The 26,963-nt window shown below is 53.3% G+C and overlaps 1 protein-coding gene across 1 annotated transcript in view; it reads left to right on the plus strand.

The window, feature by feature from the left end:
- ACSF3 (acyl-CoA synthetase family member 3) overlaps positions 1–26,963 on the plus strand; it is a 53,573-nt gene that overhangs the window by 17,016 nt on the left and 9,594 nt on the right. The window contains exons 6-7 of the mRNA XM_053952432.1: positions 3,850–3,962; positions 16,501–16,627. Of these exons, the coding sequence (XP_053808407.1) occupies positions 3,850–3,962; positions 16,501–16,627 (240 nt within the window). The remainder of the gene's footprint in view (positions 1–3,849; positions 3,963–16,500; positions 16,628–26,963) is intronic.

Below are 26,963 nucleotides of genomic sequence, written 5' to 3' on the forward strand. Positions count from 1 at the left end.
ACTTTGGACAAGGGCCTGGAGTGACAAGACAAGGGGGAATGGCTTCACAATTAACTTTAGGTTTAGATTAGATATTAGTAAGAAATTCTTGGCTGTGAGGGTGGTGAGGCCCTTCTCTGGGTGCCCAGAGCAGCTGTGGCTGCCCCTGGATCCCTGGAAGTGTCCAAGACCAGGCTGGATGGGGCTTGGAGCACCCTGGGCTAGTGGAAGGTGTCCCTGCCCACAGCAGGGGGTGGAATGGAATGAGCTTTAAGGTCCCTTCCAAACCATTCTGTGATTCATGAACCTGAGGAGAGATCCTGGGGCTCCCCTTGCCCTCTTGCAGGCACTTGGTGTGGCAGGAGAAAGGTCGAGTCCTTGTCCCTGCCCATCCTGCCTGTGTCCCCAGCAGCGTGTCCCCACTCTCCACCCACAGCACAGGTCTGAAGGGGCAGGGATGGGGGTGTGGGAGCTTTAATTTCCAGTAGCAGCAAAGATGAAAGATTTGAAAGATAAATGTTTGCTTGTATATGGTTAAAACCCTGCTTAAAATGCCTCTGTTTTCACCAGCTCTCATTCTAATCCCCCCTGGTGCTGTTACTGTGAAGGGAGATGAATAATTCATGGCCGGAGAATGCCTCACTGGGCCTAATCACCACTTTAATTGGAGGTTTAGATCAGAGGCAGCTAATAGCTGCTACAGCGGGGACTCCGTGTATTGTTGACAGTGAGATCCTTGAGTGCCTTATCGTTGGCCTGTTCCAATCCTCCCGGGACAGAGCAGCACCGAGCTACCCAGATACCGAAGGACACCGAGCACGGGGCCAATTAAATCTATCTGGGAAGAGCTGACAACTTTTTTAAACAGAGGAGAAGGGGTGAAAGCAGAGTGGTGTCCCCCCCTCCTGCCCGCTGCCCGGTGACACCGCGGGCGAGGTGCCAGCCCTGCTTAACATCCCCGAGTCTCCAAATTGAAGGGATGCAGAGGGGAAGGAGCAGAGATTTCTCCCCAGCTTCCCCTCGGGATTATGGCTGGGGACAAAAGGAAGCCAGTGCAGAGTGTTGACCCCTTCTGACCACCCCAGCTGTGGCTTGATGAAGGCAGAACCTCCGGGGCTGCTCCTTTGGGAACGGGCCCAAATTTCTGCTGACCTGTTGGAGTTGGCACAGGGCATGTTTTGACACGGTGGATGGGCCTGGGAGGCTCTAGTCATTGTTTTTGCACAAATTCTATTAATCCTGTCAGGTTTGTGGAGCTCTGATCAATGGTAGGAGCTTTTTCAGCCTTTACAGATGTTGATTTTTGAAGTTTGTCACTTTTTCCTAAATATCAGAAAAGCTTCTCCAGACAGAAACATAAGGAAGCAGCTCTCCACCAAGGGACTTGTTTTACATGCTGGTTTTATTTTAGCCAAGTAGGAGAGGAACTGGTGGGGCTGTGTTAGTAACTGTGATCTGAAACACTGTGTGGGGAACATGTCACCTCCTCTGTGCCAGCCCTGTGCTGATCTTTGGTGTCTCATTCCCAAGGGCTGGGACCAGCAGTGGGCACTAATCCTGGAGTCCTGATGCCCATGAATCACTGCCCATTCCCATGTTGAGGTCAGCAGCTTGCTGATCTCCAGGGAAGAAGCATCTTCCACAAAGGCATCTGGCTGACCTTGATTTGAAAAATTCCAAGTGTGTGAGAGCCCCTGGCAGTTCCTTGCATTGGTTTCTGCTCCCCTCCATGAGCTTTCCAGGACTGACTGTGTGGTGCCTGCCCACAGACGTGCCATGTTTTGTGGGCAGATTGGAGTCTGTTCACACACAGTTTTTCACCCTGGAGAAACCATTCCCACAGAAGTCTAGAAGGTGGCTCCAGCAACCTTCCATGCAACACTGAGGGTGTTTTCTGTGACTTGTTACTTGCTTTGAGGCCTCTTGGAGCCTCCTGTGGCAGGTGCAAGATTGTTTACAACACATATGGTGTGATTTTCAGGGTTGTCCTGTGCAGAGCCAGGAGCTGGACTTGATGATCCTTGTGGGATCCGACTTCTGTGATTCTCTGATTCCATAAATACCTCGACACTGTACCTCAGGGCACTTCTGGCTCGTGGCTCCCTCCTTGCCCTGCTGCAGCCCTGTGTCTCTGATTCCTGGCAGTGTCTGGCCTGGAGGTGGGAGCAGCCCAGGGGTGCTGCTGGTGAGGGGGGGGACGTGGCTGTGCTGGCTGACCAGAATGCCAAAGGCAATTCTGAGCAGAGCAGACACGGATCACGGAGCTGCCACGTCGCTTTGTGTTTATTTCCAGCCAGATTTGCTAATTGTTCTGGTAGTTTTGCTGCAATAAAATCTCACTCCCTCATAGCCCATCTGCTCTTGGCTGATCCTGCAGGGATGCCATAAATCTGGGCTACGACGACATATCCATTTCCATGGCAACTGACCAATGTAGCAGACAAAATCATGATGTCACGGATAGCAGATCTCCAGGGCTTCAGCAGGGGAATGAGACCAGGACAGGGAAAATGCCACTTGAACCCAACTGCCTGAAATACCAGTGACAAGAGGAAGACAGGGCTCAGCTCCAGGTCCTGCACTCCCTGCTCTAGGGAATTCCCAGTGTCAAGGTGATCCTGGCAGACCTGGAAAGCATCAACTGGAGGGGAAAAAATTGGTCATCCTTTAAAATAAAGAGCACAGTTACCAATTTATAGAATCACAGAATGGTTTGGTTTGGAAGGGATCCTTCAGCTCATCTTGTTCCACCCCCCCTGAGGGACACCTTGCACTATCCCAGGCTGCTCCAAGGCCTGTCCAGCCTGGCCTTGGGCACTACCAGTGATCCAGGGGCAGCCACAGCTGCTCTGGGAACCTGTGCCAGGGCCTCAGCACCCTCACAGGGAAGGATTTCTCCCTGATATCCCATCTAACCCTTTCCTCTGGCAGTGGGAAGCCATTCCCCTTTGTCCTGGTACTCCAGGCCCTTGTGAAAAGTCCTTCTCCAACTGAAACTCAGTCCTGCCCACTCGTGCTGAGCCACAGGATGCTGTGAGGTGCTGTCCCTCTCCCTGCTCACAGGGGATGAAGGTCACAGGCCCCATTCTGTCACAGGAGCCATCTCGTGCCATCAAGAGGCTGAGCCAGACCTGCTGAGATCTCTGCCCATCCCACGGGTCACAGGAACAGAGCTGCCCTCTCTGCTGAGCTCTCAGGTGCTCCCCAGGAAGAACAGGCCCTGAACCAGGGGGTGGGAAAGCTGCAGGTTGGGAAGCTTGGGGTCCCAGGGGCAGCTTGGAGCTCAGTAGTGGTTGTTGTGACACTTTGTCAGCTCCTTGGCTTTGAAATTGAAACCTGTGGAAGAACGGGGTGGTTTTGATCCCTGCTTTTCTCCTGTGATGTTTTCTATCCAGTGAATTGATGTCTCCTAAAACTGAGATAATCCCTGGCAAGTCTCAGCTGTTAAGCCTTTGCCTCCCCTGTCAGGTGCAGGCTGTAGAGGAGCAGAGTAATCGCTGTGCTCTCTCTTTCCACAGCTTTGTGTAGAGTTTGTGGTGCCTTTCTTAAAAAAAAAAAAAAAAAAGAAACAGCTTAATTCCTGAGCTCTGAAGAGGTGCAGATGTCATCAAAGAGTGGCCAAGAGAGTCTGTTCAGGGCTGGAGACACGTTTGTGTTCAGAGGCGTTCCCAGCACTGCCTGCTCCTGACGTTTCCACGCAGACACACGGTGAGATCGACGCCTTCCTGGAGGGACACCCTCGCTAGGAAGTCCTTTAGTGCCAGCACAGCCTGCAGATGCCATTGCTAGACGAGCAGCCGCTCTTTTGCACCCCTGATTGTGTGCTTTCCTGGAGGCTGTGCCCCGTTTCCATGCTGCTCTCCTCCGCAGGCTCCGTGGGCACCCCGCTGCCCGGCGTGGCCGTGCGCATCGCCAGCGAGACCTTGAGGGACGGGGCTCGGTCCTACACCATCCACGCCCAGGGGGATGAAAACAGCACACAGGTACTGCCACCTTCCCCTCTGCTTCACTCTGAAAAGCTCTTCACTCGGGGAAAGCTCTCTCCTTCCCAGCCCTCTGAAAGCCCCAGGAGTGAGGCATGTGCTGCTCCTGTTCCCGGAATTCAGTGATGGAGTTTGTTGTACTTTGTTTGGGGGTTCCTGTAGCTGTGGTGCTTTATGGACTGGACAGGTGCTGTCCATACAATCCTGGAATGGTTTGGGTTGGAAGGGACCTTAAAGCCCATCCAGATCCAGTGCCACCCCCTGCCATGGCAGGGACACCTCCCACTGTCCCAGGTTGTTCCAAGCCCCAATGTCCAGCCTGGCCTGGGACACTCCCAGGAATCCAGGGGCAGCCACAGCTGCTCTGGGCACCTGTGCTCAGCACCCTCACAGGGAAATATTCCTTCCCAATATAAACCCAAATATAAACCAAAATATAAACCTATTCTATGTCACTCTGAAGACCAGGTCTAGTGGAAGGTCCCTGCCCATGGAACGAGATGAGCTTTAAGGTCCCTCCCAACCCAAGCCATTCCATGATTCTGTGATTGGAAGGGCAGGCTTGGTGGCCTTGGGGGTTGCACTCATTTGGAAACAGCACTGGGAGAAAACCCATCAGGTTTCCATGGAAGTCAAGCTCCATGCTGAGCTCCACAGGATACCTGCACAGTTCTGGTGTGCCAGAGCTCAGGCATCTGGGACTGGGAAGCATAATCCACCCCAGTGCTGGGGTGCTGAGTGTTCCCTGCTGCAGCAGCAGCCCCAGCCCAAGGTCCAGGCTGTCTCTTGCCACAGAAGTGGCTGAGCAGGGTCTGCATTCCTGCCCCCTCCCCTCCACACCCTCCCTGTGGGTGTTGTGCTGCTCTGGCAGATCCATCCCTGGCGATGTCTGGGCTCGGCTGAGCAGATAGATGCTGTGTGTGACAGAAGTGACCCCAGCAGTGACACCGCGTGGGTGGGACACAGGCAGGCGTGAGATTCAACCTGAAATAGGTTCCTTTGCTCACTCCCCTGGGAAATGGCTTCTCATCCAGCCACCTACATGCTGAGGGTTTGAAAGGGCTGTGGCAGAGACGCTGCTGGTGCAAGCACTGCCAAGAGGCTCAAGAAAAGCTTTTTTTGTCTGAATTATCTGGTGGCAGGTGGAGGAGCCAGCAGGAGCACAGACAGCCCCGTGGGTGGGCTGTGCTCAGGTTGTGTTTTGTGTTCTGATGCTGTAAGAGCTGGATCCACCCCAGGCTTGTAAACCAGCCCAGGGAACAGCTGAGAGGGACCACGGATTGTGGCTTTTATGAAAAAAAAACCTCTTTGCTTCTCTTTACTCTGTGTCACTGCCGTGGTGTGGCCGAGCAGCAGGCAAAGCAGGAGACTCCCCATGTTCTGTTTTTTTCACTCCCTGGATGCGTGTTAGATTTCACAGGTTTGTCCTCTGATCCCAGAGTTTGCTCTTGGCCTTTTTTTTCCCACTTGTGTGGAACTGAGACATGAAATATAACGTGTCCCTTTTAATAATGATCCTATAATGCTTTTTTCCCCTCAGGGATCCCTGGGCGCTTTACAAATTAGATCTCAGACACGAGAATCCCCAAAGTGCAGCTCCTTCCAGGATGAAATGTGGATGTTGTTCTACTGAATTATGAAAGGAAAAAATATGGAATGTTATTTTTTTCTGCTCAGTACTCTTTCCCCTTCCTTCTCATTGCACTTAGTGACCAGAGAAGGGGAGCCCAGATCTGTGTCTGGTGCTGGAAGCCCACCACCTCCTCAGGCCTTCACAGAGCTGGGATTCACATAACTCTCCTCTTTCCTCTGGCTTCAGGCTGCTTGGGTTTATTTTGGGGGCAGAGGAATTGCCCTTTATCCTGGTGATTTCTCACGTGCACCCTGCAGCCCCCAGTGTGGTCCACACCCACAGCTCACAGTTCTTCCAGGAGCTCCCACCAGCGCTGGCCTTGGCTCCCTGCCCCTTGCTGATGGTTCACTTTCCGTCAGGCTCTCCCTTGGGGACCTTTAGAATGTTCTGCTGAATTCTCAAGTCATCAGCCGGGGAGGGTGTGGGGAGGTGGTAATTTGCCTCTGGGCATTGGCTCATGGGTTGGTCCCTCTCTGAAAAGCTGTCCCCATCTCACATCTCACCCACCATTCCTCTTGTCCCAGCTGAACTGGGAGTTTCTTCAGGCTGAGGGGAGAGCAGTGGTCCCATCTGCTCAGGCCACCCTAGGAGAGAGTGGCTGGCTGGGTACCTCCAGGACAGCCACAACATTTCCAGGAGCAGAGCAGAGCCAGCTGCCTCTGTCCCTGGGACTGTCACAAGGTGGGAAAAACAGTCCCCGCTCCCAGCATGTGCTGGCACACATGGATGCATGGAGATGCCAGGAATTTGGGTTTTATATGCCCTGGGCACGGAGTGTGACTTTGCCTGGCGTGACCAGGTGGCAGCCATGGTGACAACACCTCTGCTCCCAGGGATGCTGGAATTCCTGTGCCTCACACCTGCGGTCCCAGGCAGAGCCTCACCTGCTCAGTGCCTGCCCCAGACGTTGCTGCTGGCACTGTGTGCATCATGCTTGGTTAATAATTCATGTCGGGAGAGACAACGTCAGTGGAATTTATTTAAAACGAGGCGGATCTGACAGTCCGAGTGCTCATCACGCTCCAGCAGTCCCAGAAAGGCCCAGCTTTGTTCAAATCAGCTCCTCCAGGGCGGAGGGATTTGAACAAGGCCCAGGGGTGGGAAGAGCTGGTTGGTGTCACCCTGCCTGTGCCACCAGATAACCCCGTGGCTCTTTCCTTGCCTCCTGTGAGAAGGATAACAAATCCTTCCTTGCCTCCCTCCCAGGAGGGCTCTGAGCCTTATAGTGGCTGAGGGCTGGAGGAGACTGAGGGGAGGCCTCAGGGGTCTTCAGCATCCTCCTGAGGGGCAGCAGAGGGGCAGGTACTGATCTCTTCCCTCTGGTGTCCCCTGGGGACAGGACCTAGGGTATGGCTGAAGCTGTGTCAGGGAGGTTTAGGTTGGATATTAGGAAAAGGTTTTTCCCCCAGAGGGTGCTGGCACTGCCCAGGCTCCCCAGGGAATGGGCACGGCCCCGAGGCTGCCAGAGCTCCAGGAGAGTCTGGATAGTGCTGCCAGGGATGCTCAGGGTGGGTTTGTTGGGGGGTCTGTGCAGGGCTGGGGGCTGGATTGATGATCCTTGTGGGTGCCTCCCAGCTCAGGATATTCCATGATTCCATAATCCAAGCACCATGGGGCTGATGCAGGGGGACGCTGAGCACCCCGGCAGGAGTTGGGCTCTGCGCCATCTCTCCTCCCCGGGCTCTTCGAGCAGGTGATCTCTGTGCCGGGGCTGAGGCATTGTCAGGGCAATCTGCGAGGCGTTCACAGCTCGGCTGTGCCTGCAGAGCCCTCCCGAGAGCGAGCAGAGAGCGCTGTCTTTGCCAAGGGAGTTGTGTGCGGAGCCTCGCGGGGTCAGCGCCTTCCGCGCCCGCGTTGGGCTGGGTTCCTGCCTCCTGCCCCACCACAGCCGGCGTTCTCCGACCTGTTCCTTCCCCACTAACACGTCTCTCCCGTTAGGCTGGGGCGTCGCTCCCTTTCCTCTCATGCCGGCGCCCTTTGGACATGTGCGATGCAAACAGGAGCGGCGGCGGAGGAGGAGGAGGAGGAGGAGGAGGCGGCAGCCTGTGGGTGGCAGGAGCAGGGAGTTCAGGAGTGTTCCTGCTCTGCCATCCGGGAACTGCCTGAGCTTGCGGCAGGGGACCGCTGCAATTGGCAAAGCTGGCTCCTGGCACGCCCTGAAGATCAATAATCTACTTAGCTGAAAGTTTGCTGGATCTCTGTTCTTCCCTGCATTTTCTCCCGTCCCTTGATTGGAGCGCTGGATTCCTTTCCTTCAGTCCTTCATTCTCCTCTCAGCAGCCCTGTGCCCCGTCCATCCCATCTGCTCGGGTTTTCAGCCAGCGCTGTGCTGCTCCCTCTGGGTGTTGTGCACCCTGTGCTGCTCTCGGGGGCTGCGTGGGCTGGCTCAGGCTGCCCACACCCACGCGAGGTGCTCCAGCCTGACACATCCATCGCTGCTCCGCCTGTTCCAGCCGCGGTGTGCAGCAGCCTGGGTCTGGGGGTCCGGGTGTTGAGGTGACCCCGAGAGTGAAAAAGCCCTCGTTTCCCAGCCTGCGCGGCCAAAGAAGAAGTCAGAATGTGTAGGATCGGCTTCTCAATGTTATTTTCTCTTATCTAGAACATTCTCTCTCTGCCCTGCTGAGCTCTGTCCAGCAGCTCGGCCATGGCATTCTGTCTGCCCTCAGGGCAGTGTTCACATTTTATACCCAAAACTCCGTGTGCCGTGGTTACAATAACGTGCCAATGTCTGTCATTGATGTTGGACAGTGTGTCTGTACCTTAAACCAACAGAAAAGTGTCACCAGCACAGCAAGGCATGGAGGGCAAGAAGGAGAAGAAAGTCAGGACATGCCCAAATCCCTCCATCTTGTCCCCATGAACCCCATTCTAAAAGACCCCAAAATTCTACTTTTCCCCCCTGTGTTAACTTAACTATCACACTACTCAAACCCTTGTGGCTTGTAATTCCTCACACAAAGTTGGCAGTTGTTTCCAGGGGCTAAAATCGAAGCCACAGGTGGTTTTGACTTCGTGCCAAGGTCTCTGAGCCCCCTGCCAGGGTCTGGAGCCAGCCAGGGCAGCCACAGGGATGTCCTGGGTTCTGACACCTGGGGACACCTGTGACAGGCCAGCAAGGGCAGGAGGTGACAGTGCCATCAGAGTCACAGCCCTGACTGTGTCCCCACCTCCTGCCTGCGCTGGAGAGATGCTGCTCTGGGAGAAGGGCTTCTCCTCCAGCCAGCGTCACTGGGGAGCAGAGGTGTGGAAGTGGGTGTCAGCACAGCTTTGCCTGCCCTGAGTCATCCCACATCCTGCTCCTGGAGCCACTGGCATCCCGAGCAGTTCCTCAGCTTCCCACCTTCCTTCGGCTGCCTCCTGCTGAGCCCGTGTGACCCTTCAGGCTCAGTAATCCTTACCCACAGCCCGGCTGCTTCTTCCCCTGGCGTGGTTTCCCCTGAATTTTTGGCAGCTCTCCCCGTGGCTCTGGCGCCCAGGAAAGGGTTACAGCTCTCCAGCTCTGAACGCTTCAGTTTGCTTTGTTCAGTGCAATGCATATTTCATACACTCAGCTTCCCAGCTGGCAGAGGCCTGGAAACCCTGCAAGCTGTCGGGTATTGTCTCTCTCCTCCTTTACTTGTTTGTTTGTTGGGTTTTTTTTTGGGCTGTCATTTTTGTTGGATTTCTCTTTTTTTTTTTTTTTTTTCTTTTTCATCTTTCCCAAATTGCTCTCTCTCGCCGAAGCCCAACCCTAGTGCTGACAATGGGGGGCTATCAATAGCTAAATGGCTTCACAGCTGTAGCCGAGGCAGGGCTGTAGCCAGGGCTTTTATGGCGAGCAATTTCCTCGTGCCGAGGCTGCGGAGGGAGCGTGGGGACGGATGGCTTGCAGGAGCTGGCAGCAGGAGGACGCTGTGCCACCACGGGCTTCCCCCCCTTCCAAAGGTTGTAATTATCTCGTTTATCCATATGCAAGCTGTCGTCCTGGACGGGAACCGGCTCGGCTGTGGCTGTCCCTCCTGAAAGCCACCAGCATCTCTGTCCCCTCCTCCCCGTGCCCCCCGTGTCTGTGCCATCTGCTCACAGCTTGCTGCTGGTTGCCAGCGCCTCGGCGGGGCTGGGGGCAGCTGGCTCTGTCACCCGTGGTTGTGACTGCAGCTCTCGGCTGTTGCTGTCCTGTGGAGGGGACCAGGAGCGGCTCCACCTCGCTCGTGTTCGTCCCAGATCTCTTCAGAACCCGTGGGGTGGTGCCCACTGAGCTGCCAGGGTTGTCTTGGAGGACGGGGCACCCCAGTGGCTGCTGCCCGTGGCTGGCGTGGCTCTGGCTACTTGGCACGGGCATCCCTGTGGGATTCTCCTCACCCATCCAGGTACCCCAGAACAGTTGGTGAGGCTGTAGCTGGCTCTTCTCCAGAGGCCAGATATGGGCACATGCCCCCCCTGCCCCGTGCCTGGCATTCCTGACAATGGCCAGGTATGGACAGGATGTGATCACCTGCCCTGGGGGGTCCTGTCCCAGAGGAACAATTGAGGCAACATTTGGATTGTTCCTTTCCTGTCCCATTCAGACCTCAGCCTAGACCAGTTCATTCCTTGTCCTCAGTGCTCCTGCACTTCCAGAACAGCTCTCCTCCAGTTTTTCACTGGTTTTCTTGTCCCTGCTCCATCCCATCCTCATGTTTTGGTACCTTGATGGTGAACTTCACCTCCAGCATCCCCTTTCCATCTCCCATGAGGAGCTTTCCCTCAGCTCCATGACCTCTTCCATCAGGCAGTGTGGGGAATGTGTTGTTGAAGGCAGTCTGGATTACATCTGCAGTTTTTCTTCTCTCTGCAACCCTAACCCTCAGGATTTCTGGCACAATCCACCTTTGATAAAAACACTCTGTATTTATTCCCATTTTCCATTTGCCTCAGCTTCTTCCAAAACCTCCTTCCAAAGCCCTCTCAGTGCTGGACACTGCACTTGTGTGTGTTCCAATTATCTTTTTTTTTTTTTTTTTTTGCCATATTTCTCTCATCTCCTCAGGATCCTGTTTTGTGTCCTGACCAAGTAATTCAAGAGTCTCCACTTTGTTGCCCAGGCTGCTTTTGTTCCTGTATAAACATTTTAGCTGCTTCTCATTGATCACATGCTGTTCCTTACTCAACTCAGGCATTGATTCCATTCTCAGATGTATTTATATCTCCTTCCTTCTTTCTGTCTGCCCTCTGGTTTTGTTTTTTTTTTTTTTTTAATTTGTGGCCATAGCTCTGTTTTATTTCTTCCTGGTAGTAAAAGTGGAGGCAGAGGTTGCAGTAGCATCATGTCCCCTTGTTTCTCAGCTGAAAACTCTTCTCATCACAGGGACAGCCTTGATTCCAGGAGAATATTTCCTTGCACATGGAGGTTGAATCCATCTGTCAAGAAGAACCCTCCTTCCACAAGAGTTTCCTTTGAGCTCACCTTTGTCACAGCACCCCCAGGACCTCTGTGAATCTCTTTGTTGTTGTTTTGTTCTTCCATTGCATCCCAGCCTGGTTTGGGTTGGAAGGATGAAGCTCAACTGGTTCATGGGCAAGGAATAGAATATTGCCCTTTGTAGCTGAGGGAAGATTTGGGGTGTTTGTGGAGGAGCCCTGGGCGTGGTGGGGAGGTGCTGAAGCAGAGGCTGAAGGAAGAGGAGCTGTCTCTGTCCCAGGGTTCTTGCAGCCAGGGGAGCAGGGGGTGGCTCAGCAGGGGCAGCAATTAGAGGTTGTGGGGCAGTGTGTGTGCAGTCACAGCTCATCACAGCCTCCCAAACTGCACTTTTGGGGGAGGCTGAAGGAAACCAAACCAAGGGTGGGCCACTAATGGAGTCCTTGCCTGGTCCTCTGCCTGCCCAGAATCAGCTGAGGGCACATCAGGAGCCTTCCCCCAAGGGGGAGAGCAGGGGGAGTGGGAAGATGTGCTGACATCTCACCTCGTTTGTTATCCCAGGGAGCCTGCAAAGGACAGGGATGAGAACAGCAGCCTGGAGAGCTGTTGGCATCTCTGCAACAGTGTTACACATTTAATTTATGGTGTTAATATAGATCAAGAAGTTCTGTGTCCATGGAACAACTGCAGGGAGGGCTGACCTTTCCCAAACTTGGCTTGTTTTCTGTCGTGCTTTTGGGATCATCTGGAGCTGATCAGGCTGGTAACCTAAAAAAATCAGTATTGCCTAAAAATATAGACAATCACTTTTGTTTTCAGTGGAGCAACATTTGCTGTAAGTAGAGGGTTGGGTTGTTTGAAAATAAGTTTCAGTGTTCCAGCTCCACTGTGCACCAGCCTTGCTTTTAAATTTATAACTCTCCAAAATGAAAAGTAAATGGATTGTGTTATTCCCAGCCCTTTTATAAAAGTTAACATTGCAAAAACAGATGTGAAATGTGGCCTCGCAGATTACAGCCTGAGCTTGGGGTTTTTAGGTTGGGGTTTTATTTTTTCCTTACTCTCTCCGTGCTGTGTCCCTGAGGAGCAGAAATCTGCCTTTTTCCAGCAGGAGGAAAATTGTTCTGTGTCTAAATTGCCTCCTGCCAGGCTTGTGTGGATGCTGCAGGACACGGAGCTCCAAGGAACGATAACGCCTTTACAAAACCAGGCAACTTAGCAGGGAATTTTTAATTAGGAATGCGCAGGAAAGTTCACATTGCCTGGGAATTTGGTAATGCTCTACCACACCTCCCGGCCCTAGGACATCCCTTCCAGTGTGGCCCTGGGAGATGGTGGTTAAAGGCACTGCCAAGCAGGTTATTATCTCCAGCTTCCTTCAGCAGGCAGGTGAGCATGTCCTCACCTCCCACACCAGGCCTGGCTGTGGTGTGGTCTGGAAAAGCAGAGTCTGGGCCAAGCCTGGAGCTGCCCTGCTCTCTCCAGGTCAGTGGGGGCTGAGCTGTTGGATGCTGAGTTCAGCCTGGAGCAAAGGAGGCTCAGGGGGGCCCTCCTGGTTCTGCACAGCTCCTGCCAGGAGGGGACAGCCGGGGGGGTCGGGCTCTGCTCCAGGGAACAGGGACAGGAGGAGAGGGAACGGCCTCAGGCTGGGCCAGGGCAGGCTCAGGGTGAGCAGCAGCAGGAATTTCCCCATGGAAAGGGGGTCAGGGATTGGAACTGCCCAGGGAGGGTTGCAGTGCCCATCCCTGGAGGTGTCCCAGGAATTCCTGAGGTGGCACTCAGAGCTCTGGGCTGGGGACAAGGTGAGGACTGGGCACAGCTTGGACTTAATGATCCTGAAGCTCTTTTCCAGCCTCAGTGATCCTGGGATTCTGGGACAAGGCTCTGGGCCACCAAAGCCTTGAAGGGGTGATTGAGGGGACAGGGAGGTGTCTGGAGGTGCTGGTGGCAGTTAAGGTCCAGCAGAGTGGGGAGCCTGACTTGGGGTGCAGGACAGAGCTGGATCAGTCCTTCAGGCTTGGTTGTATCATTTCCTGTGCTCTGGTATGTCAAAAAAGCCCAACAAACACCAGGAAAAAGTGACTTCTCTGGCAGAAGAGTTGAAAGGGCTCCGTCACTTCCATAAACCTCACATGCATAAATTATTGTCTTCTATTAGTCACTTAAGGGCTCAGTTGCTTAATTATTTTGATCACAGTAATCATTTATTTACAAGGTGGGGAAAAATGCCAAGCACTTCCAAGCCGAGCAGCACAGCAGGGAGGAGGCAGGGCTGCAGAAGCATTTCTTTCCTCCCCACAAGTCAAAATGCTTTTGCCTCGTGGAGTTACAAGGTCCCTTTTGAGGTCCCTGCTGAGACATGATGCTCTGATCCACAGCCTTTGGTGCTCCCCCAGGAAAGAAGTTCAGCAAAACCAGCTTCAGGTCCCTGTGCAGGAGAAGGCTCCAGGGAGAGCCCAGAGCCCCTTCCAGGGCCTAAAGGGGCTCCAGGAGAGCTGGAGAGGGACTGGGGACAAGGGATGGAGGGACAGGACACAGGGAATGGCTTTAAACTGAAAAGAGATAGGCTTAGATGGGATATCAGGGAGAAATCCTTCTCTGTGAGGGTGGTGAAACAGCACAGGCTGCCCAGAGAAGCTGTGGCTGTCCCTGGATCCCTGGAAATGTCCAAGGCCAGGCCAGACGGGGCTTGGAGCAACCTGGGCTGGTGGAAGGCGTCCCTGCCCATGGTGGGACTGGATAAACTTTCAACCCAGACACTTCCATGGCTCTGTGAGTATCTGGGGGATGAAGGGGAAAGAGGCATCTGGTAGAGTTTAAGTGGATCTCTCTAAAACCTGTTTGCAGGCTGACGGTATTTGGGTTTTCTCCTAAAATCTGTCTTCCTCCCAGTCCCCAGCCCAAGAACACGCTCTCACCTCCTCAAACCTCACTTTCCAGCTTCCCCTCTGTGTGTCCCACATGTTTCTGCTTAGGAATCCACCGTGCCTTCCCTGCTTCCCAGAGAAGGACACGCAGCTCTGAGCCTTCCCTAATTCCATTAGAGTCCATTAGAAGCTCCGTGCTGCAGCTCCCGGCGGAGCGCGGGGCAGAGACCGCAGAAAACAAACGGCCACTTTGAACAAATCCCAGGCCCAGTGCCAGCCAGGGATTCCCAGCTCTTTACAAAGCACCCTCCTAATAAAGAGGTAAAATGGGAACGGGGAAGGGGGAAATATGCATTTTCTAATCACCCAGATTTAGGCCTTCAAAGGATTTATTACAACCTTTTATTTCCATGCATGGAAAATGGAATCTTATCTCGTGAGCCGGCTGGTCCAGCTCGACTGGGTTTAGAGCAGGGAGCTCTCAAACAACCTTCAGGGCCACGCTGTGCCTGGGTGTTAAACTTGCTGGAATGCATTAAAATATGGCACTGGGAGAGGGGGAGATCCGTGCACTCAGCAATGTGATGCCTCCAGCAGCTGCTCGTGCCATCGAGCCGTGCGGGAACAACAGGAGCCACCAGGATTGGAGCGAGAAAGGAAACAACCAGCCCAGCTGTGTGCTGCCATCCCTGCTCCCAGAGCCAGCCAGCCTGGCGTACCTGGGACTGCAGAGGGATCAGACACGAGGGGTTGGAGGAGATAAATGCCATGAACCTTGAATTTTAATTGCTGCTGTCGGGGAGCGGGCGCCGGGGCGGTGTGTGCCCCTGTGCCACGCTGGGGAGCAGTGCCGGTGACACTCCGAGTGCTGCAAGCAAAATCCTATTAAGATAACGTCACGGCCTCTCTGTTTTACTGTTTGCAAGCCAGCCATAACATCATTAAATTACACAACAGGGAGGTGCCTGCTGCCAAGGGGCTCTGCTCGAGATAAGATGTGGGTTGAGCCGCTGCCAAAGTTTGAGTTGATATGACAAGAAATTTGGAGCGGGTTCAAGGCTTGATTCACACCAGACATGGCACTGTGCAGGTAAATCAGGGCAGGATTGATCCCTGTGATCCCTGAGATCCCTGTGGGGCTGTGCAGGTACCTGGCACCGTGGAATGCTGGGCAGGATGGGGCTGGAGGGGGTTTGTAGCAGACAGATTTACAGCTCTACTTGTGTTCAGCGCTGACAAGAAGAAGGCAGAGCCTGGCAGGGTGTGTAGGTGAAGTTCAGGGAACTGTTTGCAGGTTCTTAGCTCTGCCATCCCCTCCCCAGCCCTTCTGGGGAGTGGGAAGGAGCCTGAACACCAAACACTGCTCAGGGAAGCTGCTTGTTTTGTGATGCCACAGCTGGAACAGCAGGAAAAGGAGTGAGAAGAAAGAGCTGCACCCTAAAATGCCACACAGCCTGTAAGAGCCCTGAAACCAGCCTTGCTGGTCCCTCTGTGTCACCCACCATGTCCCTGCCACTCTTGTCCATGGAGGCTTTGTGCTTCTTGTGCCCTTTGTGCCCATTGTGCCTTTTTTGTGCCTCTTTGTGCTCTTTTTTGGATCCTTTGTGCCCTTTGCTGCTGCAGGTGTGGAGTTTTGCTCCAGGCCCTCCAGACCTCAGGTTTCTCTCATGGATAGTCTGGACTTCAGCTCCTTCTTTCACATCTGTGGGGAGAGCTCACCCAGCACCATCCCCACCTTGCCATCGCTCAGCAAAATTCCTCATTGGCATTAATGACTTTTCTTTCCTGCAGCATCTTCCAGGCAGGGAATTGATCCCCAGCCAGGGCTCTGGAAGCCTGGGCTGTGTGTGCAGAGATCCCCTTGTCACCCCATCCTCCAGGACAGGACATCAGGAAGGAAATACTTTAAAATGATGCCTTAGAAGCAGTTTCCTAAGCGTTTCCCATTAGGGAAGCTTTGTTTCCATCAGAAGCTGCAGAGAGCCTGCCCTGCCCTGGGACTGCCTGGCGCTCCAGCACTGCTATTACAGCTTTCCCTCGTGGCCCTGTTTCTGGCACTGCTGGTTTTTGGGGTCCCAGATGGATCCTGGCCATTGCAGCAGCTCAAGTACGAAGTGGCTGGGAAAGTGGCTTGGAATTCCTGTTACTGAGCTATTCTCCATGGAGTAGCGTGTCCAGGCACATCCCACAGCACCCTTCCATCCCAGCAGTGGCTTTGCACACCTTGCTTGTGGATTTCAACTGACAGAGAATGGGTTTAGGTGGGATATTGGGAAGGAATTCCTGGCGGTGAGGGTGGGGAGGCCCTGGCACAGGTTGCCCAGAGAAGCTGTGGCTGCCCCTGGATCCCTGGAAGGGCTCAGAAAGGACCATCCCATTCCCAGGAGTATTTCCTGCATGTCTGACCTCTCTCCCAGCAGCTGGAAGTTCCAGGATGGCAATTCTTACTCTCATATAACACAGGTGCTTATTTCCAGTGCTTTGGGATATCAAAAGCACCTGCATGAGCCCTTCCACCTGAGCAGAGAGGTCCTGCAGGTGGGCAGGGCGTGGTGGAGCTTGGCAAGGGCTGGAAGAGGCCGTGGTGTGGGTCCTGCATGTCACCCTGCACGCTGGGGGACAGGGGGACAGGGGGATGCACTCACTGTGTGCCTGTCCTAGGTGACCCCGGGCCAGGAGGGACAGGAGGGGGAGCTGCTGGTGAAGGGCCCCTCGGTGTTCCGCGAGTACTGGAACAGACCCAAGGAAACGGCGGAGGCCTTCACGCCCGACGGATGGTTCCGAACAGGTACGGATGGGACAGGGGACAGGGGACAGGGGACAGCAGCTCTGGACTGGTGCACGGGCTTGGAGAGGGCTTGGAGCTGGGAGTGCAGGCTGGATGTGCTTCCAGACGCTGGCTTATAGTAAAAATGGTGGTGGTGAACCCCGGCTCAGGGAAGAAGTGCTCATGTCTGGCTCTAGATCAGGAGGCTGAAGGAGAGCTTTATTAAAACTCTACTATATTATATTAATATACTATTTAAAGAGACACTATCCTATTCTACATACTTACTTCTTACTCACCTAACTAACTCAAACTCATGACTCTCTGCTGAGAGCCCGAGCCACAGCTGGATCCCTTTGGTCACTGACCCCAAACAACCTTCACCAGAATCCAACCCAGCAATCACTGCAGGTGAACAATCTCCATACCACATTCCACATGGGGAAAACAAAGGAGCAGAGAGAAAGATAGTTTTCTCTTCTTCTCTCTGTGCTTCTCCTGAGAGACAGAATCACATCTCTCTGTCCAGAGAATGTCAGTGTCACACTGGCTCAGGAAGGGGCTTTGGGCACAGTGACCAAGTCACCAGGTAATGGGGGGTGTTTAGGGTCCTTTGCTCCTAAGCATGAAATACCACTGCTTAATGTTTTCCTGGGAATTCAGCTCTGCTGACAGGTGGGATTTGTCTCAATTTACACAGGGACTGTGTCACAGAATCATTAACTACCAGCTAGAACCCCCTGAGAGGAGGGTGAAGCCAAGTGGGGGTTGGGCTCTACTTCCAGGCTATCTACTTCCAGTGATTTGAGGAAATGGCCTCAAGCTGTGCCAGGGGAGGCTGGGGTTGGACATCAGGAGGAATTTCTTCATGGAAAGGGTTGTTCGTTGGCAGGGGCTGCCCAGGGAGATGCTGGAGTCCCCATCCCTGGAGGTGTCCAAGGAACAGCTGGACATGGCACTCAGTGCTCTGGCATGGGTGACACAGTGGGGATCAGTCACAGGTTGGACTTGATGACCCTGGAGATCTTTTCCAACCTCAGTGATTCTGGGATTCTCTGATTCCATGATAGCCACAGCTCTGATTTCCCCATTCCCCTCTTTACTGTGCGTTAGCAGTGCTGTGGTGGCAGGAGTCAGGCTGGATTTCTGATGCCTTCTGTGTAACCTGATTTATTGACCGTTCCTGAAGAAGCTGTGATTTATTCTAATTGTTCTCCCGAAGCAGAGCTCACTCTGCCAGCAGTGTCACCACGAGTCCCCAAGCCAGGCAGGCACCGCGGGCTGGGACCGGAGCATCACCAGCCCTCACGTGGGGTGCAGGGCAATCAGCTTTAAAAAATTTTTTTAGTCAACACTCCTGATGAATATTTCAGCTGCAAAGGAATAGCGTGCATTAATTATTGCAAAGAGATGTCTTTAGGAGAAAATGATTTTGAAATTCAGTTTAATTTCATTGTAATGCGCCGCAAACAGGAAGGGAGTATGTGTGTTTAATTGGCTCTCGGGGGTAAGGCCGGGAAGATGGCATGCCTTTGTCACAGGCCATTAGTGATACAGACTGCATAATGAGGGACTACAATCAGCTCACAGCTGCCGGCTCCTACGGGGAGAGAATGATATTAAATAGAAATCAGTATAAATTAAACTTAACCCTTTCGCCAACCGAGCCAAGCTCAGAGCTGAAACAAGGGAGGGGAGCAGTGACAGGAGTGGGGGGTTCGGGGTGGGTCAAGGGGTGCTTGGACAACCCCCTCCCCAGCATCCAGGTGACCTCCCTGATGTTCCCCTTCCCTCAGGCAGAAGGCTTGAACTCCCTTCTCCATCCCTACTCCCACTCTGCCTTCCTTGCCTTCCTTCCCTCTCCTGCCTCCTGCTCCATCTCCCGTGGATATCAGGTCAGTGGGACTGGGTTTTTCCCAAGTCTCATTTTATCCAGCAGTGCCAGGAGTGATCCCATGGCCCCATCCTCACCCTGCCTGCCCCAGCCTCATCAGCAGCCTCTGGAGATCACTCAGAGGTGGCAAATGTCCTGTGGTGGTAAAAAACCCTTGAGGGAATGAAAGGGGTTGTGTCCTGTCACAGGGATTGGATCTGGAGGGTGAATTATCCCCATTAAGCACAAATTGGTTACCCTGGAGCCAAAACCATACTGGCAGGATCCAACAGAGGTGAATCCTGGCCATTGCCAGGCTGTAATTCCCTGTATCTGCCACTTCCAGGTCATCCAGGTGAGTGTTTTACAGGTGAGGCTGAATGCCAGCACAAGGTGTTCCCAAACCCCAGCCATGGCTTTCCCAACTCCGTGCCAGGGTTCTGCTCACTGCTGACCCTTGTGGTGTCCCCACCAGTGACCTACAGGCTGCAGGTGGTGGCCAAGTCCCTCAGAGCTGGGGTTTCACAGAATTATGGAGAGGATTGGATGGGAAGAGACCTTTAAGCTCATCCTGTCCCATGAACAAGGACACCTTCCACTAGACCAGGTTGCTCCAAGCCCTGCCCCAAAAAAGGGGGAAAAAACCCAGTGACTTTGATGAATTCAAGATCATGGCTCTTCTGAGAAGCCCCTGAACTCCTGGTGGTGCAGAGGGGATGTGCTGTTACTCCCATCCTCTTTATTCCCTGGGATTTGTGCTGCTCTCTGCCAATCCCTGCATCTCTCATTTCCATCCGAGTGAATTTGATTCTTTTTATTTTATTAACGCTGTTGACAGAGCTGCTTAGATCAAAGTCCCCTCCAGCCATTTCCAGGGAGACTGCTGGGTTTCCACCTGCTGTCATGCATCCAAGTGGCACCGAGCCCTCGGAGGCCAAGCCAAGCCCAAAGGACAAATGCCTGTGGGCATCTGGCTCCTGTGCCTGCTGAGCCTGCCCAGCTGTGCCAGGCCCTGCCAGCTGAGAGGCAGCCTCCAAACCCTCACGTGCTGCTGAGAGGGGAGGAGAGGGGAAAAGAGGGAAGGAAGACGTTTTTTAGGATGAGGCCCTGGCCCAGAGAAGCGGTGGCTGCCCCTGGATCTCTGGAAGTGTCCAAGGTGAGGTTTTGGAGGAACCTGGGACAGTGGAAGGTGTCCCTGACCATGGCAGGGGGTGGCACTGGGTGGCCTTCAAGGTCCCTTCCAACCCAAACCATTCCATGGTCCTGTGAGTAAAATCAAACCTTGGGAACTGGAGGAAAGGAGCAGAGAAACAGCAGCTTCTGTAGTCAGTCATCCATCATCCATCCACCCATCATCCATCCATCCATCCATCCATCCTCCATCCCTCCATCCATCCATCCATCCATCCCTCCATCCATCCATCCATCCATCCATCCATCCATCCATCCATCCATCCCTCATCCATCCATCCATCCATCCATCCCTCATCCATCCATCCCCCATCCATCCATCCCCCATCCATCCATCCGTCCATCCATCCATCCATCCATCCCTCATCCATCCATCCATCCATCCTCCATCCATCCATCCATCCATCCCTCATCCATCCATCCATCCTCCATCCCTCATCCATCCATCCCCCATCCATCCATCCCCCATCCATCCATCCATCCATCCATCCATCCATCCATCCATCCATCCATCCCTCATCCATCCATCCATCCATCCTCCATCCATCCATCCATCATCCATCCCTCATCCATCCATCATCCATCCATCCCTCATCCATCCATCCATCCATCCTCCATCCCTCCATCCATCCATCCATCCCTCATCCATCCATCCATCCATCCATCCATCCCTCATCCATCCATCCCCCATCCATCCATCCATCATCCATCCATCCATCCATCCCCATCCATCCATCCATCCATCCATCCATCCATCCATCCATCCATCCATCCATCCTCCATCCCTCCATCCATCCTCCATCCCTCCATCCATCCTCCATCCCTCCATCCATCCATCCATCCATCCATCCATCCATCCATCCATCATCCATCCATCCATCATCCGTCCATCCATCCATCCATCCTCCATCCCTCCATCCATCATCCATCCATCCATCCATCCATCCATCCATCCATCATCCATCCATCCATCCATCATCCATCCATCCCTCCATCCATCCATCCATCCATCCATCCATCCCTCATCCATCCATCATCCATCCATCATCCATCCATCATCCATCCATCCATCCCTCCATCCATCCATCCATCCATCCATCCATCATCCATCATCCATCCATCCATCATCCATCATCCATCCCTCCATCCATCCTCCATCCCTCCATCCATCCATCCATCCATCCATCCATCCATCCATCCATCCCTCATCCATCCATCCATCCATCCCTCATCCATCCATCCATCCATCCATCCATCCCTCCATCCATCCCTCCATCCATCCATCCATCCATCCCAGCCTTGCCATGCCCACAGGGGCCAGGCCCTGGCACTGTCAGGCTGTGTTATCCCTGCCCAGGAGGCAGCAAGTGGCTTTGGAAGCACGAGGAGGGTTTGGGAGCGTGGTGGGTGCCCACCATGGTGCCCACCACTGCCCCTTCCCCACATCTCCCTGCACACGGGGGCTTCTCCAGAGGAATCTGCCAATCCAGCCCTGCTCCCCGGGCAGCGGCACGGCCCGAGAGCAGCCTGCTCCCCGAGGGAAGGGCAGCTTCCATTCACATTTGCCCACACATCCAGAAAATTAGAATCTGGTGTATTCAGGGAGATTTATTTTCAATTACAGGTTAAGGCTGAGACATGAAATAGCACGGGGTTTGAAATAGTGCATAAATCCTGCGACAAATCCATGTATCCCTGCTCCATATAATAAGATTTTATTGATTGCTATATTGTATCTGTCAGAATAAAACTCTCTTAATGCATGCATCAGGATGGAGAAGATAGAGAGCTTGTTGGGGGTAGAATCTGATTCAAGAATCAATGCACTTTGATTAATATGTCATTAAGAAAGTAAGAGTTATTTAACTTGTTTGATGCACATTGCAGAATGATGACTCATATCTTTTAAATTTCTTTCTTCGAGCTGCATTTAAAAAAACCCCAGAACCTTGGAGCTCTTTTTCACATTGTTAAATCTTGGTTTATCAGTGAATTTTTGCTGGATCCTTTTGCCCCGGTCACAAATGCCCCTGAACTCCATTAGTCATAAATCCTATGGCCCAAAACACTTCTCATATCCTGTTGTTAAGGCTTTAGAGGGAGAACAGAGTGGACCTGGTGTTTCTTTATTTCTTCTGGATGTTCTGTATCAAAGACAACATGAACTGAAAGGGAAAACAAAACAAAACCCCAACAACAAGAAAAAGAAGCTGTTTTTCCACTGTGATTACAAATCCAAGCAGCAAGGACAAGCCCTGGTTTAGCTGGGAACATCCCACTCAGCACTGAATTCCCAGCTTGCTCCAAAAATGGAACACGCTCTTGCTGCAGCCATGAATCCCAGTCCAGGGAATGATCCCAGTGACTCTGACTGGTTTCAGCAACATCCTGCTGTCTCTCTGTCATTTTCACACTGAGCTCTCCAGTCCACAACTGACACCAGCTGCAGATCCTTGCCATTCCCAGCCCTGGCTCTTGCAGATTCCATAGAATCATGGAATAGTTTGGGTGGGGAAGGACCTTTCAAGGCCATCAAGTCCGACCCCCATCACGACTGGAGCACCAGGAGGGGCTGAGGGAGCTGGGAAAGGGGCTCAGCCTGGAGGAGAGGAGGCTCAGGGGGGCCCCTGTGGCTCTGCACAACTCCTGACAGGAGGGGACAGCCAGGGGGAAACAAGGGACAGGATGAGACAAAATGGCCTTAGAGAGGGCTTAGGGTGGATATGGGAGAAAATTTCTCTGTGGAAAAGGCAGTGGTGGAGTCCCCATCCCTGAAAGTGTTGAAAAAACATGGATGTGACACTTGGGGACATGGTCAGGGGTGCCCATGGTGGTGGTGCAGGGCTGATGGTTGGACTTGATGATCTTTTCCAGCTAATTGCATGATTCTGTGATTTCCACCCCTTCTGGTGGGAAAGGCAAAGCCTCCTGCAGTTTTCCAGCAGAGAGGAGTGTGGTGTTTGTAGGAAAGGCCCTGGGCAGGTCATCCTTGGCCAGGCACAACTCTTCCCTGCTCTGGGGCTGTGCCCTAAGGAGAAGGAGCAGGATGCAGCCCCAGGCCTCTGGCACAGGCTTTTCCCGATGCTTGGCTGTCCCCAGGGAGCAGCAGGTGTTTCCCTGCCAGGGGAATTGCTCACATCCGTGGGTGGAGCACAGACACCTGAAAGAGAAAATACTTGAGGCTGATCAAGGCAGATTATAAATAGAAATGCATCTAATTAGCATCTTAATCTGCAGGTTTTCTGTTTGTTTGCAGTGGCTTTCCTACTCACAAATCCAGCTAATGCAAATTCTATTTTTAAAGAAATGATTCCTTAATTGTAATGTGCTGAAATTATGTGAGTTACCGGTGTGATCCCCCTGGGTGGAGCGGGGGCTCCTGCCTGGAGGAGCTTCTTGAGGAGTCTGGCAGGGACCAGCTCATGGGTGGGGCAGGATGGCAGCGCTCAGCTGCTGCCTTTGGGATGCACCTTCCCACAAATGCCATGGAAGGACACCCCCAAAAATGCCAGGTGGACCCCAAACACGCTGCTGTAGGAAGGGGCAGGAGCAGAAGCCAGACCAGGCATGTGCTGGGCTCCCCTTTCCACCCAGCCCTAGTTTAAGAAGTGTTTTTAAAATTAAAACCATAAAGATGGAATATTTTCTGGTATATCAGCCTTTATCACCCCCAGAGGTTCCTTAAACACACACTCAGAGCACTTTGGAGAGAGAATTCTCTTTTTTTGCTTCCTGCTTGAGTATTTATTCCTTCTCCTTGAGGATTCAATATTTCCAGGTTTGCCTGACTACTGGAAGCCTTGGGGTCACCAGGACATGGGTGGGGTGGAACGAGATGAGCTTTAAGGTCCTTTCCAACCTGAAACATTCCCTGATTCCATGATTCTGTTTCCCTGACTGCTGGTGAAAGTGATGTTTTCAGCAGTTCAGAGTGACTTGGGATTTTTGTAGCTGTAAATGAGAGCAGCTTTTGGCACAGAATTTGTTTACTCTCTAAAGCTCTGCTCTCGTCGTATCAAACATCTTGGATGCCAACCCTTTCCTTCTTTGAGAACCTCTGCTGCACTGAGGCTCCTTTCCAGAGGCATGGAGCAATTGCTCCCCAGCTGAGAGTCGGTGGGAACAGCAGGCACCTGCAGCTCCAAAATCCAGGCTCTTCCCTTTTGTTCTGTGTCTGCTTTTACCCCTCGAGCTCTGCTACAGCAGTGCTGCTCTCACAGCCTGGAGGGAGAGCCTGGAATTAGCCCCTGACTGCTGGGAATCATTCTTCCCATCCCATCTCACCCAATTCCATCCCATTTCAGGGATTTAGGAAGGATTCCTTCCTGTGAGGCTGGGGAGGCCCTGGCACAGGGTGCCCAGAGAAGCTGTGGTTGCCCCTGGATCCCTGGAAGTGTCCAAGGCCAGGCCCCAGGACACTGCATGGAAAAGAAGAGGTGATTCTGCCTTTTGCTAAGGTTTGATTGTCCCTCAGTGGCTGCAGGGAGCAGAGGGATCTGCTCTTATGTTTTTATTATTACCATTATTAATTTTTGTGACCACACTCTCCAAAGCTCTAGCAGCCCCATTCAGCTGTGCAGCCACACCTTGGAGCATTGACTTATTTATTACTCTTTGAGTTTTCTTTTTCGTCTCGTTGTCTGCAGGGGTTTCCATAAATATTTAAATGCTAATGTGAAAAAAAAAGAAGCGTTTTTCATTTTTACTTACCCATTTTCTTCTCTGGCTGGCCCTCTGGGCAAACCCATCTGCAGTAATTCAGGCTGGAGGAGCAGGGGGGTCCCTGCTCAGCCTGCTTGTGTCGTATCAGTCACCCATGAGTTCCTGCTAGTGAGGACTGAGCCTCCAAGCTCCTGGCTGCCTGGTTTGCAGAAACCTTCCAGGTTTGCCTGGTTTATCCACTGCTTTCCATGGGAGCAGGACATGCAGCCTGGGGAGTGTTCATCTGCTCTTGTCCTTCAGTTCTGAGGGCTTGGAGAGGCTCCTGGTCATGCTGAGCTGAAGAAATGAGATAAGAATGAGGAGCAGCACCTCTGCCAGGGCAGGCAGGATCTGAGGCGCTGCCAGGCTTTGCCAAGGCTGTTTCCATTTGGTGCTGTCCTCTCCTGGCTGGATGCCCAGGACTGGGCTGGCACAGGCTGTGTGAGGGTGGCCAATGCCAGCCCAGGCCAAGGCTGGAGCAGGGACCATCTGCAGCAACCCCTGAGGCCCCAGAACAATAGGACAGACACAGCTCTTTGTATTTGGTAGCCAAACCTGCTGCCCAGTGGGATGTGATGGGAAATCTGGCTTGCAGGGGATGGGGGAGGGATGGCTTGGAGAAGGGATGCAGTGGATGGTGTTTTCCCTGCCCCAGGGGGATCCTGAGTGCAGACACGGTGCAGTGGGACAGTGACACCCAAGGGTAATGCCTAAACACTGCCCTGCCTTCTTCCCTGTGCTCAGAGGAGAAAAATCCTTCTGGGAGCAGGGAAAGGTCTGTGTGGTGGAATGAGCCCACTCACGGGAGCCAGGAGGGGTTGTGGAGGGGGAATGTGGATGGTGAAGGAAATAGGATGTGCAGACAAGCCAGGAGGGTCAGTGGGCATCACCCTGACTTGTCACCCTGCTGAGAGGTGCAGTGAATGCGAGGAGCCTTTGGAAAATACGTGTGTGAGGGGAAGGAATCTCTGACAGACCAGCTGAGACAAGGGTTAGCTGCGCTCAAGGCAGGTCCCCAAGTCCCTCTGTCCCCTGGCTGGAAGCAGGGTGGGCAGAGCTCAGCTCAGGCTTGAATCAACCTTGTCTTACCTGCTCCTTTCCCCTCCCAGGTACCTGAGCTGCTGCCAGCACTCCTGGCACCGCTCCATGTCCCACGCAGCCACACAGCGTGGGGAGGAGAGCCTTATTAGCACAGCTCTTTGTGAGATGCCCTTGAGTGATTTATTTTTTTTCCAGGTGTAAATGCCAGGGGAGGCTGTTCCAGTGCTTCCCATTCTTTCATCTCGGCAGGGTTTTGCCCTTTCTCCCAGCATGGCTCTGACAGCAGGCTCAGCGCTGCTGCCTGTGGAATATAAAGTTCCCTGTTAGAGAGCATGACAGGAATTCATTCCAGGCTGGGGCTTGCTTTTTTTTTTTTTATTTTTTTATTTCTGATTTTCTTTTTTCCTCATGCTGGCTGCTCCAGGAGTCTCTGGAGAAGTTCTGAGAGTGGGGAGTCCATTGTTTAACCCCTTTCTCCTGGGAGCAGGCAGCTTGAAGATGGCCCAGTACCTTTCCCAAATCAATCATGGAATCAGCTGGAAGAGGTGCATTAAGATGATCAAAGTACAAATCCTGGCCCTGCACAGACACCCCAACAATCCCAGCCTGTGCCTGAGAGCATTTTCCAAACCCTCCTGGAGCTCTGGCAGCCTGGGGGCTGTGCCCTTTCCCTAGGGAGCCTGGGCAGTGCCAGCACCCTCTGGGGGAAGAACCTTTCCAGATATCCACCCTAAACCTGCCCTGGCACAGCTTCATGTGCATGGATAGAAAGGGCTGCAAAGCAGCTTTGAGCTGTGATACAATTCCCATCCCCTGCCCAAATCCAGAGCAAGGAGCAGCACACTGAGGCATCTGAGCCAGCACAGGAGCAGCACACTGAGGCTTCTGCATCCCTTGGCAGCAGCCACGAGGGCATCCAAGGGTCTGTCCCCCGTTCAGCTGGTGGGAGCCAGGCACAGGGTAGAGGGGAGGATGGCCCTGAGCTCCAAGTCCACTTGGCAATTTTATGATGTAAATAAATGGTGCTGCACATGCACCCGCTGCTGCCGCCGCTCCCGGCGCCGTTCGAGGCAAGGCGCAGGAACAAACAGCAATTCCCTTCCAGTGGACTGATTCCCTTTCTCAGGAGCCATTCAATTACCTCCACATTTCAGGTGGGTGGCCAAATCCTGCTCTGCCTCAGTGGCCAGGGGCCCACAAAGCTTGACAGCCTCTGCTTGCTCCTGGATATTGGTGTGGGAGAGGCGTGGCAGCACCCTCAGGGTGTTGGTGTCTTTGGATGGTCCCCCTTGTGCCCAGCAGGATCCTCCAGGCCACAGCAGGAAGGGCTCTTCATTCCTAGGGGCTCTGGGATGGAGTTTCACAGAATCCCAGGATGGTTTGGGTTGGGAGAACCTTAAAGCTCATCCATTCCATCCCCTGTCATGGGCAGGGATACCTTCCACCAGCCCAGGTGGCTCCAAGCCCTGTCCAGCCTGGCCTTGGACATTTCCAGGGATCCAGGGGCAGCCACAGCTTCTCTGGGCACCTGTGCCAGGGCCTCAGCACCCT

This window comes from Vidua chalybeata, chromosome 11 (genome assembly GCF_026979565.1).
Source record: "Vidua chalybeata isolate OUT-0048 chromosome 11, bVidCha1 merged haplotype, whole genome shotgun sequence".
Taxonomy (NCBI): domain Eukaryota; kingdom Metazoa; phylum Chordata; class Aves; order Passeriformes; family Viduidae; genus Vidua; species Vidua chalybeata.